At 40.1% G+C, this 15,047-nt stretch overlaps 1 protein-coding gene across 1 annotated transcript in view; it reads right to left on the bottom strand.

Moving 5' to 3' along the window:
• Window positions 1–15,047, bottom strand: part of KALRN (kalirin RhoGEF kinase) — a 407,865-nt gene that overhangs the window by 166,264 nt on the left and 226,554 nt on the right. Inside the window, exons 8-9 of the mRNA XM_053983017.1 lie at window positions 10,148–10,279; window positions 5,799–6,029 (exon numbers count right to left, since the gene is read on the bottom strand). Of these exons, the coding sequence (XP_053838992.1) occupies window positions 5,799–6,029; window positions 10,148–10,279 (363 nt within the window). The remainder of the gene's footprint in view (window positions 1–5,798; window positions 6,030–10,147; window positions 10,280–15,047) is intronic.

Genomic DNA, 15,047 nt, shown 5'->3' with positions numbered 1-15,047 from the left:
AGTTGGTGTTCTATCAGAACTGTCTGGTGAGATATTCATATCAGATAAAAAGCTAGGGGCATCACCAACTGCTGGAAGGACAGGGTTAGTGAGAACAAAGGTATTTATCTCTTAATCATGGATAACAAAAGGTTGTTTTCTCTCTTGTATCCCATTGGGAGAAGGTTGCCAAGAAGTTTTACCAGTATTGATTCCTTTTCCATTATTTTTGGGGGGCAATACAACCCTAATTAGAACCTCTACTCACTATCACTTATGGCTGGTAAGGTCACACACACCTTCTAAGCTCAGAGAAAGTACAGCAGTAATACTCTGAAAATGTAAACATGTAAGTAACAAACATTAAATGCATCTCATGACCACATCAATTTACCAAAGGAGTTGTGAAAATTCTCCAGGATGCTTTGAACTGTAATGTTTCAATTAATGACTGACAGTGGGAGCTATTTACAGGCTAAATCTGTTCAGATGGCACACAGAGCATGTGATGTATTCTTGCAGGCTGATGTGGCTGAAGTCATCTGGTAGTAAATATAATCTTGACTTAATTATAATGTTCTTTTCTCTTCCTTAGCAATTGTTTATGAATAAATCTCTTGTTTTGCAAGACCCAGTGAAGGTATTATTATAAACAAAGCATAAAAGCAGATATATAGTCTCATTTCCTTTGTCTCTGAAAGAAACTACGACATGTTGGAAAACTACAGAATGTTGGAGAACTCTTCACTGCCTTGAAGGGATCAGAACAACCAAGTGTACACAAACAAATGGGGGAGTAATACACAGACCTAATCCTCTAAAATCTTGTGTGAGAGCTAAATGAAACATAAACTGCCTCAAATATCCAAGCATTCTTCTGCAAATGGATGACATAGATCACATAGAGTGCTCAGCATTCTCAGATAGTGTATGGAGACAGACAGACGTTGGCAGGACATTTTTCCATACGAATGATGTCAGGATCATGCCCTGATCTGTTTTCTCTGTCAGTAAAAGCCAGACACATTACAAGTTAAAGTGCTTGGTTATGAAGAGAGACAGCCTTTCTTCTTCAGTACTGTGGAGTCTCCCACAACCAATGGCAGTTGGTAAATGTAATGATATCAGAATGGCCACATGGCCTTTTTATCCATCACTAGAAGGCAGATAACCACGTAAGGAAACCAAAACTATGTCCCTTAATGTATCTGGGCATGAAGCCAACAGAAGGCAAATCCCAAATTTAGAGAAATCAGATGAACCTGACACTAGTCTAGCTTGACCTTCTCAGTAACCAAGAGGATTTGAGACATCACTGCAGCTGGAAAGGCAACAGTTCCAGCTTTCTTAGCACTGCCTACCCTCTCACCAGTAAAGGTTTGTCAGTGTCACCCTGCTGTTCACCACTGGTCTTCATCTGCCATAAGGAGCCTGCTCCATTTTGCCAAGCAGAGCCACCACAGCTAACTCAACACTGTTCACAGCCAAGAAACCACCAGCATACACAGTACCTCTACATCCACCTATTTTTTCCGCTCTTCATTTACAGGCAGACATCCCAACCAAAGTGAAGCAAGAAGAAAGTAGCACCAGCAGTGGTCTTCAGAGAATCATGAGTCTGTGTTGGCATGTAGGTATGGAAATGATGGAAAGACAGAATTTCCATGAGAAGCAATGAAGGCTGCAGAATGAGAGTATCACTGTGACTATTCTGACATGAAAGTGTGCTAAAGTACCAAGTTCAAGGCTTGCCCAGACCCTTTAAATATGCATCAAATAGGTCTCCTTTCTCCTTCTACTTTAACAGGTGTGCTTCACTTGAATGAGTTTACAGAGTGGAGAATTCAGGTGAAAGTCTTGCCCATGTGAAACAAAGGGGTTGGGGATGCAATGGGGTGAAGAACAGCCTTATAAACTTACTTCAGCTATTTCTGAGGCTGTTTGATAACATTTCGTCCTACAAGCTTTTTGCTACCCTTGCCGATTAATGGTGTTGCTGTTTATGGGGCAAAGGGAACGTGTTAGAGTGGAGAGATGCATGAAGAGGCTGGCAGGATAAATCAGGACCTAACAGTGTAAAGCAGTGGAAATGTGAGAAAATATGAGAACAGTTTCAAATCTCAACAGAAATGGAAATGGCATTAATTTGATGGTAAATAGTCTGCAGAAGGGGAAGACCCAGAGTAGAGAGGAGAAAAAGGGAAAAAGTACCAAAAATGGGCCAGTGCATCTGCAGCCACTACAGAATAATGGCATGAAAGTCAAAGGGATTTTTTTTTCTCCCTTGTAGGACAGAATTTCAGCACCTCCTCCCACAGCTATGTTCTAAACGGATCAAACAGTGCAGGTCTTCCCTATCTGAAACCAGAGAACTTCTGAAAAACAACTGAAGCAATGAAGTATTTTACACACTCAGCAACCCAACGTTTTTATAATGATCCTAAATACTTTTGGTGTTAAAAGAGTTTCTTGTCAGTTCCTGCCTGTGTTGAACCTTATGGCAGCTCACAAATTTTCTTAACTGCTGTTGCTTTCGTGTGAATGGTGCTCTATTTCCTGGGAAGGCTGCAAATGCAGTTTCACACCATTTATTTTCTTTCCTTCTTTAAAACACTATATATTCATAACTCAGCATCCTTAGCACACCATTATTCTTGGTTCACATGTGCAAATGGATGTAATTGTATTAATACATAGATGTAGTAGCAAATAGTCTTGTAAAATGTCTGATGGTGTGAGCTAGTGATTATTTCTAATGATATTTTATAGCATAACATTTCTTACATTAATATTGTAACTTGGCAATCCATAGTGTTTACACTGTTTTTTTATACAGCACAATGTGAGTTTCAGTTATGCTGTAACTGCAGGGATTTTGTGCAGTTCATGCTGAAACCCAGCTAGAATCAGAAGTATTTCCTTGACAGAGTGAACCTCTGAGAACACAGCCCTGATGTACCATTAGTACATGCAGCAGGTAGTCTTGCCTTGCAAATGGTGCAGATAACTAGAAATTATATGAATGAGCCCTGTTGAACACAGTTTAACTCTCAAATCCAGTTCAAATGGCACACACTTGGCCTACACAAAGCCTTCATCCAGCTAATCAGTTCTGCAAGACCTCTCCATTATCTCTTGATATTCCATGCCCAAATACTCAATCCCTCGGAGAAGACTTACCAGAGTAGTTAGATAAGGAATTACTGGTCTCTCAGGGTCCATAAGAGTCTCCTCTTGGAGATGTCTTTACCAAAATCTATTAATGTTTTTAATAGCAGACTGAGAGGGTGCAAAATAATCTTGCAGTCTTTATTAAGACATTCAACTCAACAAAACTTGTCCCTATTAACATGCACATGTGAGACAAGATTGATGCACAACAGGTGACATGACAAGAAATGTGGGGATGAACAAGTGAAGGAGTGCAAGCTCTGCCACAGAGGTCATCTTTCACCAGAACTTTTACTACACTGGGCAGCAGCTGGAGAGGGTGAGCCACAAGATATCCTGACAGAGAAAACTGCACCTGTGAGAAACTGTTTAATTCTGAGCTGTGTGAGAGGAATATCTTCCTTAGAGAAATTATGCTGTATCATTATGTGTTTAGAAGACAGAGAATTCTAATAAACTCAGGGCTCTCTTGTCAGGATTTCTTCTCCCACATCTTTTCATTTTAGACTTGAACTAGGGGGAGCTGAGTTGAAGGTTATTAAATTTTGACAAGGCAAGAAATTATTATAGACAAATGTTGCTTATAATCAGTGACAATATACAGGTAGACAGCTTCATCTACCAACTGATGGGCTTTTAACCACATAAGCATAATAGGAATTGCATGACAGATATACAGGAGGTGAGTAGTTTCAAAAAAAAGCCCCCATCAACATACTCAGATATCTTCCTCCTCCTCACAGAATCTACAATTCATATTTCTGTTTAGCTGATAATTTCATTTATGAGTTACAAAGCATTTATTTTGAATAGTACAGATGTTTAGTGAACAGAATGATTCATCTCTTCCTCTCTACTTTCTAAGTAGGACAAAGAGATGCCTCCAGTGTGTGCTAGGATGGAAGCATGTCTGTCACTAAGTTATTGCTTCCCAGATAATAACTACCCATTAAGAGAAAAATTTGGAAAGACTGCTGCCAACAGAACTCACACAGAGTAATGCTCTCTCAAGTGATTGTGCTCCAGAGACTCTTACTGCCTCTTTTTCTCTCACCAAAAGCCACAGTATGTACAAAGACCTGCTCCTTTTGAAAACCAGTGACACAGCTTCATTGCCTTGCATGTGTGGGACGTAAAAGTGTGAATGGGTTTCATGAATGAACCTCATAAACACTTCTACTGAATTCAGAAGATGTAAGAGAGAAAGTTTCAGTTTGGAAAGACTGACCAAAAGTGCAAATCACCCTAGAGAATGAAGAATACCTAAGATTCTTATTGATGTTAAATACTACAATTAGAAAAAGTATAAAACTATCAGAATTTAAAAAACACTTGATTTTTCAGATTTTAACCCTAAAACTGTATTAACTTCATATAGTTTGGTGAAAGTATTCTAACTGAATACCAAATATATGCTCTATTTAATATATAGCTTATGAATTTCATTACCATGCAGTATGTTTGCTGACACGGAATGAAAGAAAAGTTGCTTAAATTAAGCATCTGTTACATTCAGTCCCAGTTTTAGTTATATATATGTCATGAATATTTTTGTGGTTTTAGAGGAAAACCTGAGTAAGTAGAAATACTGGCAAATTTTTGAAGACTGCCAAAGAAATGGTCACAAATATTTGCAAAGGACATCTACAGCTACAGTTCTTTCTGTGCTGGTGCACTCCAGTTATGGCACTAGTAGCACAGACTTGCACATTGAATAACAGTTGCCTGTCTCCTGTCCTTGTTGGTCCACGTCTGTTTTGCATGTGACAGCTTTGTTGCTCCATCTCTGCCTCATTTTTCACTTGGAGGAAGGCAGTGGCATAAAGAACCCCAGGGACATTAGAATGCTCCATAAACATGATTAGAGCATTCAGCCTCTTCATTTAAAGCAAGTACCATATTGCTCCCAACATCTGCTTTGGGCTATAATGGGGCCCTTAAGCAAACCACACCACCCTGAACGAGTACAGCCCTGGGACATCTGTTGATTGTGCCTGCATAGTTGGCAGCTACAAACATGGCATCTCATACTTACTGTCACTCACACTCTTGTGCTGGCACTTATATGGATTCCTCTGGGAGAGAAAAGCTATCCACCTGGAGCAGAGGTTCTCCAAGACAAGCCTGTGCTGTACAAACTTTATTTCTGTGAGGAGGGCTCTGAGCATTGAGGTGTGCACTTCACTGGAGCCAGCAAACTCATAGCATGGGTATATGGACTCCATGAGTGGTAATAGTGCAAAGACCACGTAAACAGCACCACTAAAATGTCAGTTTATGTTGTTTCCACACTGAAAGGTGAAACACACCACAGTTCAATTGCTTTTTACACTTGAAATTCTTTTTTTCTATTAAACATCACTTTCTCAGGAACAGTAGGGTACCGATAGCTAATTGCTCACTTGTGACAAATTAACCACTGAAAACATTGTCACATTCTTACAGTCTTACAGACTGATCAACATTCAATGGACTGATTGATGATTTCCAACATGAAACCAAGAGATACTGAAAGATGCATTAGGATTTTAGAAGATTTCTAGAGCTGTGTGTGAAATCTTGGTTATGGCACCAGCCTTGGGATGAGTCACTAACCTTTATGGCTGCAAATAAAGGGTCATTTTTAATTTCTTTAGTAGGGATATTACCTGTTGAACATCCTGCTGGAAAACACAGAGCTGCAGCCTTTGGTGTAGCCGGACTTTTCTGTGTTGCCAGATGCTTTCTAGGCGCCGCTGGTGATGCAGGACTTCATGTACGACATCCAACACCTGGTGAACAGCCTTGGAGTAGTTTGCAGTAGCAGTGAGGGATTCAGAATTCCCAGGACTCAAGGGACGCTGTAGGACATCCAGCAAGGCTTTTCCATCCTGGCTCACCTGAATGAAGAAATAGTTCTGCTTCACTGCACTGGTACTTAACTATCTGACAGCTGACAGAGAACAGCCTAGCTCATTCTTTTTCTGCTGTGTGTTTTCCTCATTTCAGTCAAAAAGGAAGAAAGAGCTCATAACATCTCTTTTTGACTTGTACTTACACATTCAGCACTTGCCTTTGCTTCCTAGTGGCCCTGCTGTGTCACTCAGCAGGAGCACAGGTACAGCACTGCTGGGGCTGCACACAGAGATCCCAGAGCTTTATTCCATTGCAACACTTGGGCACTGAAAATTCCTGACACACACAGCTTGGTGACAGGTGGCATTTGCAAGAGCGGGCCTATCTTTGTGAGGAGGTGGCATTTTAAGAAAACCACAGATGGCAGAGTCATTCATATTCTGTATAATAAGGGAGAGTCCTTTTTTGTAGGATTACTAAGTATGTCTATACATTGAGAAGAGTGACATTCCATTCTGCATTTCATTCAGTGGCAGAGAAAAATAAATTAGTATATGACTGATTCTTTTCTTTCCCAGGAAGAGCTCAGAGGGACCTATGGTCTCAACTTTCAATAGACTATGAAGTTTGCTGGGAAATACAAAGCCCTCTGCACACATCTAACCTTTTTGAAGCATATTAAAAGATATTTACAGATGCAGAGGCATTTGGGCATTAAAAAAAATCAGAATGCCTGGTTTTTAATGTCAGAAATTTTTTTCTGGACCATTTTCATATTGCAGGGGCAAAATGACAGATTTAACAATAAAAACCATATTTCTGCCAAAAAATGTGTGCATGCATTGATTCTCGAAAAATGGCTTTTTGAAATAACTTTTCAGTTCCAGATTACAAAATTAAAATATTTTGTTCAACAGAAATGGTAAATGAGGACACTATTGGAATCCCTCTCTTTTCCCAGCCTACTTTTTGCTTTTCCCTCCGAAACAAACTGCAGTGAAAATGACAAGTTTTCCTGAAAGGTGTATTTGTATGCAATCACAATCACCAATCTTGACAGAAATTAGGGTAATTAATGTTTTTCCTCCAGTTCAAATTTTCAATATTATCAATCAAAGCTAAAACCCATCTCCAGGACTTCCATGTCTCATTTATTCCTGTCTTATAATTTGCTTATTCAAATGTAGCACATACCCTTTTAATGCCCAAACCTGTGTCTTTTGGCAAGCTATGCCATGTCCTGGTCTGTGGTAGCACTGGGTATCTGGTGCACTTCAGAGAAACCAAGAGACCTTTTGAGATGCATACTGGCAAAAACTGGAGTAAAATCTCATCATATTTATGCCTTTGTGGTGACCTTGGGAAAATTCTTGTGTTTTTTTAAATGTTCAAGGTAATTTGGAACTAGATCAGGAAATAACTCAAGAGTACAAAGGGAGTGGCTTCTCATACTCAATTTCAGTTGCTGCTGAAGATCAGCTGGAATAATTTGCACATGCTGGAGCCTTTTAGGGTCACAGAGGGAGCAACAGCAGTGGATAGTGGTGATATGATAGAAGATTTTGGGAGGAAACACTGAGGCACAGGTGTTACCTTGGCAAGATTATGGAGATGGCATTAGCTGCTAGTCAGGAAGAAGCAGCTTCCAGAGGAAGAAGATAAGGCATACTACATCCTATTTTATCTCTGGGAAGACAAGCAGCAAGCACTTAATTGCTGGGAACAGGAAACCAAGGCCATGGACACATGTAGGTGCAGATATTTAGACCAGAAACTCACTCTTTGCGCTGGCTAAATCCACTGTGTAATTCACTGTGTTTCTGTTACTGGGATTTGGGCTTAGAGGTGGTTTGAATCACTCCCTGGGTGGTGTTCCAATGGTTTTAATAGAGTCTCTGCTGATTTACACTGCTACAATCACAGCAGAACTGGGATTAAAAATAAAGGTTCAAAAGTTTACCAGTAAGAGATGTGATTGCACAGAAAATATAACACACATGTTTTACTCAGGAAAACTGTCTTACAAAGTTTGTGCTGTAATTCAGACCTATTAATAGTTACCCTTCTGCATTGTCTCTTACTCCTTTCTCTTCTATGGGATGGAGGTCTTTATCTGTTGCACAGCAATTTGTTGTCTGTCTAAAAAACCTCAGAGATTACAAGTTATGATTTTTCCCTGATGGGGATAACCTCTTGGTTATTCTCTAGACAGACAGAGATAAAACACCAGATTTGAAATCATTGTGTTGTCCTGTTAATAATCATTAATACAAATCAGAGGCTATTAGAAGTGTTCTTCTGCTCTCCAACTTACATCCCTGTTCCATCACACTGGACTAAATAAATTAAAAGGAGCATAGTGACCATCAGGTAACCAGTGGCACTCAGTATTCTCAAAGATAACATAGATATTCCAGGGTTTCATATCATCTGCATCTCTGAAATTCTTTATCTTAAAAAGCTTGTTTTCCAAAACTATGACTATTTTTGCATTTCCAATCAATAGCTCAGAAGGTCTGTGCTCTCAGAGTTCCCCAATGAGCAGATTTCTGAAAGGAACAGCCTCACAATTGGAGAAGCCACATACTGTGTTCTTTCATTCATTTCCATGTTCTCCTCATAACTGCAAAAATAAATCAATAAAACTCTTTCCATGTGAATCTTTTTAAATTTTTCAAGGAGACAAGCAAAACAACCCAAGTTAGTCACATCACTTCACTTGTATCTTATTTACAACATATTTTTAAGTATTGCAAGTCTTAAGCTGAATGGACACGCACCCCACGACTTGCAATCCCAGTAAGGTGTAAGTACCAGTGCTGCATTTGTCAAAGCAAACTGCTGCTGGACTCTGGGAAAGTTTAGTTCATCACCTGACACAAAACACACACACACTCCTATCACCAGTTGATATTCCTGGCTTTGTGGTAGGAAAAGAATGGGCAGAATGTAAATGCTTCTGAAAGAAGTTATGTAACCTTGGGTGAACCAAAAGATAGATTTTGTTGTGCTAGTGGAAACATCCCATGGCTGCTCTATACAAAGATAAGGAATAAGTGAAAATCTGCAGATATCCTTTATAGTGGGCCAGGAAGACCTCCAGAGCCTTGGAAGTGACAAGACTAATGGTGCCATCTGTGAAACAAGCACAAGTTTGCACTAGGGAAAAAAAATGGGGTTTGGAGAAAATCTATCATTCCTCCATAATGACCAGAGCAAGGCATGAGCAAGTGGGATATATATATATATATATATATATATATCCTGTCCTGGAGTCTCCACTTGGTAATTAAGTAAGTATAGCAGACACTACTATAGTCCTCCAGTCCAGCTTGGAAAACCTTGCAAGGAGCAAAATCCCTTCACAGCCAGAGAGACACTCCAGTACAGCACAGTCCAGGGAAACTGATTTTTGTCAGTAGCTTTTACTTTATGCTGTAGCCTGAATGGGGAAAAAAGCAAGTAAAGAACTTCATGTGGGTTTTTTTGAAAAAATTCCAGAGAATTTGTCTCAGCATTCTTGGCATCCTCTTTTAAAGGAAAAAAGCACATACCCTATTTAGGTTGGAGCTATTTTACAACAGTACATACAAATACATCTCAGATGGTGCTTAGAGACAGGATTTACTGTATATGATAGTTTTAGCTCAGCAGTTGGACTCAGGATTTTAAGGGTCTTTTCCAGCCTAAATGATTCTAGAATCTATCTAAAGCAAAATCTTTTAAGCATTTGTTGCAATTAGGACTTTACATCTCTTTGATTTGCACATTGAAGGAGAAAGCCTTGGCATCCTTTGAGCCATTAGCATACCTGTGCTAGAGCCAGGGCTCATCCACAGAAAGAAAGCAAAAGGAGTAAAGGTGCTGGTGGCAAAAAGGGGTCCCCAGTTCAGCACAGACAGCAAAATGGCTCTTATTTGGGGTGCCAACACTGGTTCTAGATTTTCTTTATGGTTTCAGATTGTCCTTTGGTTCTTCCCTCACAAACAAATTGCTGGGAAATCATGTATTACAGCCTGGGATTAGGTCTGCCTCTATCTTTGAAAGAACTTCAGGAATGGAAAGGAAATCTTACTTGATTTAGAAAAGCTAAAGTCCTGAATGCAGCCACGTGTCTGTTATCACTTAGCAGATACTCACATTTGCTCTGGGAAGCACATACCTCTGTGTAGGCCTGTGTCACTTGCTCGTAGAGGGTCTGGTGATGGTGGATGGCCAGTTCCAGGTCTTGCATTTCTGAGGGGAGGCCTCCATCACTGCACATTTTGCACCAGGCATCCACACCTGAAAGGAACTGAAACAATTCCAGGAACAATGAGCAACAGTGACAAAAAACAACCTCATCAACATTAGAAAACTTTGCAGAGTGCCACACATGACTGCAGCAATGACTGAGAAGAACACAGAAGTTACAAAGGAGTCCTTTTGGGCATCTTGGAAAGGCACGTTCCTGTCACCTCCTCAGTACTCGAAGGACGCCTAGATCCAAAGGAATGTTTTCTGTTTCTTCTGGATTAAAAATAATGCTTATTTAAGCAGATTCAGCAAGCACCCATTCTAAAAGCCTTTGCACACCATCAGGGAGGCTACAACACTGCATTCCAAAAAGGGAGGGTGAAACATGTCCAGAAAAAAACCACCAGTGTGAAGCATAAAAAGGGCACAGTGACAGCTCCAGCTGCATTTGGCACTATCTGTCTGTCTGTCTTCCCTCATTTACCTGTCCTTAAAACTACTCACATGAGGAACAGAAAACTCCCATTTAAAACCACTGCTGACATTAATTTCAGTGAAAGACAAACAGTCTGCATTCAAGGAGCTCCCATCCCAGGTCCAGCTCTGTGGGGTTACTATTAGAATGCCAAGGCTTTAAGGCCCTGTGTCACACGTGCTTCTGGCCCAGGTCAGCAGTGATCAGATACCATTGCCATATGATGGCTGCTAAGCAGCCAGCACAAAATGAGCTGCTGGTCTCAGTCCAATTCCTGGTGGGCAGATGTCCATGAAGAGGGAGGAAAAAAAAAGCATTGCCATTGCAATTGATATGGTTTAGCACCTTGGTTGGAAGCCTTAACAGCCAGACAGAAACTGAACACTTTGGGGTGCAAAAAAATATTTTTCTACTCTAACGGCCTCCAGAGCAGTGCTGATGCACTTTGGCAGAACAAACTGAGGAAGCTCTCCTGGATGCTGCTTATTCTGTAAAAGAAAAGAGGAATTTAGTCTTTAAGACTCCCACCCTGTTTTTCTTTTAAGCAGGGCTTGCTTCAATGACACAACTCATATATTCATATGTTGTCCATACGAGCTGCCTAATGCCACCTCATTATTTCTCATTAATGCTTTGTCTTTCTCCATCTTTTTGTTAAACCAGCCTGCTACACCTTGGGCTATTTATAAAAAAGAACAGCTAATTATATAACAGATGCAGTGCCCTGTAGGATGAATGCATAACACCATAAAAGCACCCCAGGATCAGAGCTTTGTCACCTCCTGAAGTGTTCACCTGTGGCTTGTTAGTTAAACACTCACTCACAGCATGAAGGGCTGTGAGATTCAAAGCAAAGAATTCCAATTCAACCCTGTCTCTGGCATCAGCATCCTTTTTTATTGGTAATGTAAAGCTATTCACCATGCTGCTGTGTAATCAAGGCTATAAAGTGTTTGCACTGTAAACACTTCTGTGCACAAAGATTTGGTGACAAAAGATGAATTCCTAAGAGTTCATGTCTACAAAGTACAAACCTACCAGTGACGACTGTGCTTTCTAGAAAGCTAGAGGCAAGGATGGCAAGCTCTCCTGCACTGGTTTGACTTATGATCTGTTGAATCTGTTCAGATGAAATCCCCAAACATCCCTGCATAAAGCTGAAGTCATCAGATTTTGTGCCAAAGTAGTGGAATTCACATAATTTCTGATGCAGTTTAAGAGCACAGAGCTGGGATCAATCCCTTTTGAGGCTGTTCCATGAACCTCTTGGTCGAAACAGTGAACAAAAGACCTTTACACCTCAGAGACGAGTGCTCCTGCAGATGGAATCACAGTGTTATGGTTCTTATGAAAACTGCTGAACTCTACCCATTTCAGTAAAAGCTCTTACAGTCCTGTTACTCATCTATTGTCACATCTCCAGACTGTGATTTGCACAGTACGTGGGAGAAGTCTTAAGAAGATCCCCTGCACATGTCCACCTTGCTGTTCTGCATCTATCTTTTGTATATAGACATTTAACAATTACTTTGTTAATTTTGCTTCCACCCCTAGCAAGAGCAGTTGACATAATCTGTTTTAAAAAATTTAAAGGGATGCAGCTAGTCAGTATTTGATATTCTGAAACAGTGCAGAGTGGTCTGTGCTGTGTTTGCGGAGTCATGCAGGAAGAGCAAATAGGGTTTTTTTAGGGATTTTTGCAAAATGTTAGTTCAGACCATAGTGCTATTGATATGGACATTTTCAAAAGAGCAGCATTGTTAATTTTTATTATTTGTCACACATTATGATAGACAAAAAAATTATTTAAATGTAACCCTTCATGCTAGAAGTAAATTCTTATCACAACACAAAATCACCATTTGACTGAGTTGCAAAAACTTGCATTTAAAATTGTAAATTACTAACTGTTAGTTTGGAACAGGAGTCATTACCATCTACTAGAACTCAATACCATTTAACTGAAATGCTTAAATTCATAATTAGTTTATTGACTAGAATGTCTCCTATTGGGAACATAAAAACCCTTAAATATGATTTGAAATGACAGGCTAAAATAATTGTCCATGCTTTACAAGGATTTAAGAAAGATTAGGGAGAATGTCTCTCAAAAAATAAAGAAGTCCTACAGTACCTTTTTGTCTCTGATCCAATCCAAAAGCATCTTTAAAATATGACCTACACTCAACCTGAGTTGCAAATGCTGCATGCAAATTCTAACAGGTAATAAAGGATTCTCAGACTTCTTACTAATTTTCCTCAGGGACTGTTCTGCTGTACCAGGTGGTTGCTCCAAAACACAGCTCAGATATTTTGTACTCTGCATTTCTCTATCCTTTTTGCCCAGGCCTTGCTCACTGTTTGCCTCTGTGTGGAAGCTGCAGGATAACTAGGGTGGTTCTCCAGGACCCAGAAAATTTAAAACAAAATTCTAGTGTGCTTTCATGTCAGAATGGCTGTGGGGAAAGATAGGAAGACATCCATGAAGCCACTTTCCTCAGTGACTCTTAATACCTCTTGCTACCCTGAATTTTTCAATTTTTTGTCTCAAGCTACTTGTATTTTTCCTGATGCTGTTTCTGGAATTTCCCTTTATATTTTGGTCTTAGCCCTGCATCTTATCAATATTAACTGGCTTCTCTTCTCTTCTCTTCTCTTCTCTTCTCTTCTCTTCTCTTCTCTTCTCTTCTCTTCTCTTCTCTTCTCTTCTCTTCTCTTCTCTTCTCTTCTCTTCTCTTCTCTTCTCTTCTCTTCTCTTCTCTTCTCTTCTCTTCTCTTCTCTTCTCTTCTCTTCTCTTCTCTTCTCTTCCTTGCCTCATACAGGGGAGTTGAAGATGTGCTTAGAGAGATCCAGGCAGAGCTGAGAGATGAGAACAGTAATCTTCCTGGTTGGGCAATAAAGTAATATGAAACTAATGGTCAGGGGTCACTTTTCCGAGAATCAACATAAATGTCTAGTGTGTGCACTTAACACCTACTACCTTAAACAGTAATTCTGCTCATGATCTTCTGAGGGTAGACTCTGACCCAGAATTAATTGGTAGAGATCTCCTGGCTAATTCAAAACATTAATTTGTTCATTCTGAGAGGACCTGTAGAGTGAACATCTTATGAACACTTTAGCCCATTCAAAGATTACATCCAAAATGGGGAGGACACCTGTGTGGGTGCTTCCCCCATCTGGTGGTTGGTGAGCAGGAAGCTCATCTGGAGTAAATCAGCAAGGTCTCTTGAAATCTCAGTGAGATAAGACATGTTGTCCTACATCCTCCTGACACTTTGAATAGCTTCAGACATACATAAACCTAGAGAAGCAGATTCTCTTTTGCTCTAGAATATCTACATGTTAGCATGAGAAAAGGAGGGGAAATTTTTAAAAAGAAGGAAAAAAAAAAGAAATAGGAAAGAAGGAAAACCCCCCAAAGAATGGAGAGTTTTGTAGCAGGTGGAATGATAGGATATTTGGGAAACACCTGCACTGAATCTGCTGAGTGGTACCTTGACCTGGACAAAGTGGTTGTTTTGAGTGCAGGCTACTGGCTTTTGATCAGACACTTGTGTTGAAGACTGCCTAGCTGGAGGCTAGGTTTGTCTTGTTTTCTTTCTTTTCTTCTATTTTTTCCTTTTCTTTGCTGTTTCCTTGATGATGGTTTACTGTGTACTAGTTGTGCTTAAAAATTTAAGAAAGACAAGTATGTGCACACACACTAAAAAAAAAAAAAAAAAAGGAAAATAAATAAAGCATCCAGGAATCAATTCAGCTGAGTCCCATTCATACACGCCACATGTATCTGCAATAAAAGCCAGGAAAGCACTGTGATTCTGAGGCACATGAAGACAGATGTGAGGTTCAATTCCCAGCAGGGTTGACTTAGCCTTTCATCCTTCCAAACCAGACAAATTGCATTCTGTGCAGTTTTCTGTGTGGGGTCTTTAGGAACAGACCTTGAAAAAAGAAGTTTCTTCTTGCTCAGCTTGCATATTATAGATATTTCATAAATCTCTGTCCCCAGCCAACAGCTCCCTTGCAGGCTGGGGTGTGCCAGAGGCTGAAAGATTATGGTCCTAGAAGACTGGCTTCCTGTTGGCATCACAGAGACCTTCAATCAATAGGAAGGAATGAACAAAGAGACTGCAGCAGCTTATTGCACTGGAGAAGAAATGACAATCTGCACCAGAGATACGTGTGAGGGAAGCAGGGATACACTCTGGAAGAAATGGCTCCATCTGCAACAAGATTACCCTTACTGAGAGAACAAAGGGAGCAAAAATAGATTTGATCTGCAACAGAGGAAATAGTGGGTTTATCTGTATCTTTGCTTCACAATAAAGCCCTATTTGACAGTAAGCC

Source organism: Vidua macroura, chromosome 7 (assembly GCF_024509145.1).
Source record: "Vidua macroura isolate BioBank_ID:100142 chromosome 7, ASM2450914v1, whole genome shotgun sequence".
NCBI lineage: Eukaryota > Metazoa > Chordata > Aves > Passeriformes > Viduidae > Vidua > Vidua macroura.
This window is presented reverse-complemented; position numbering and strand designations above follow the sequence as displayed.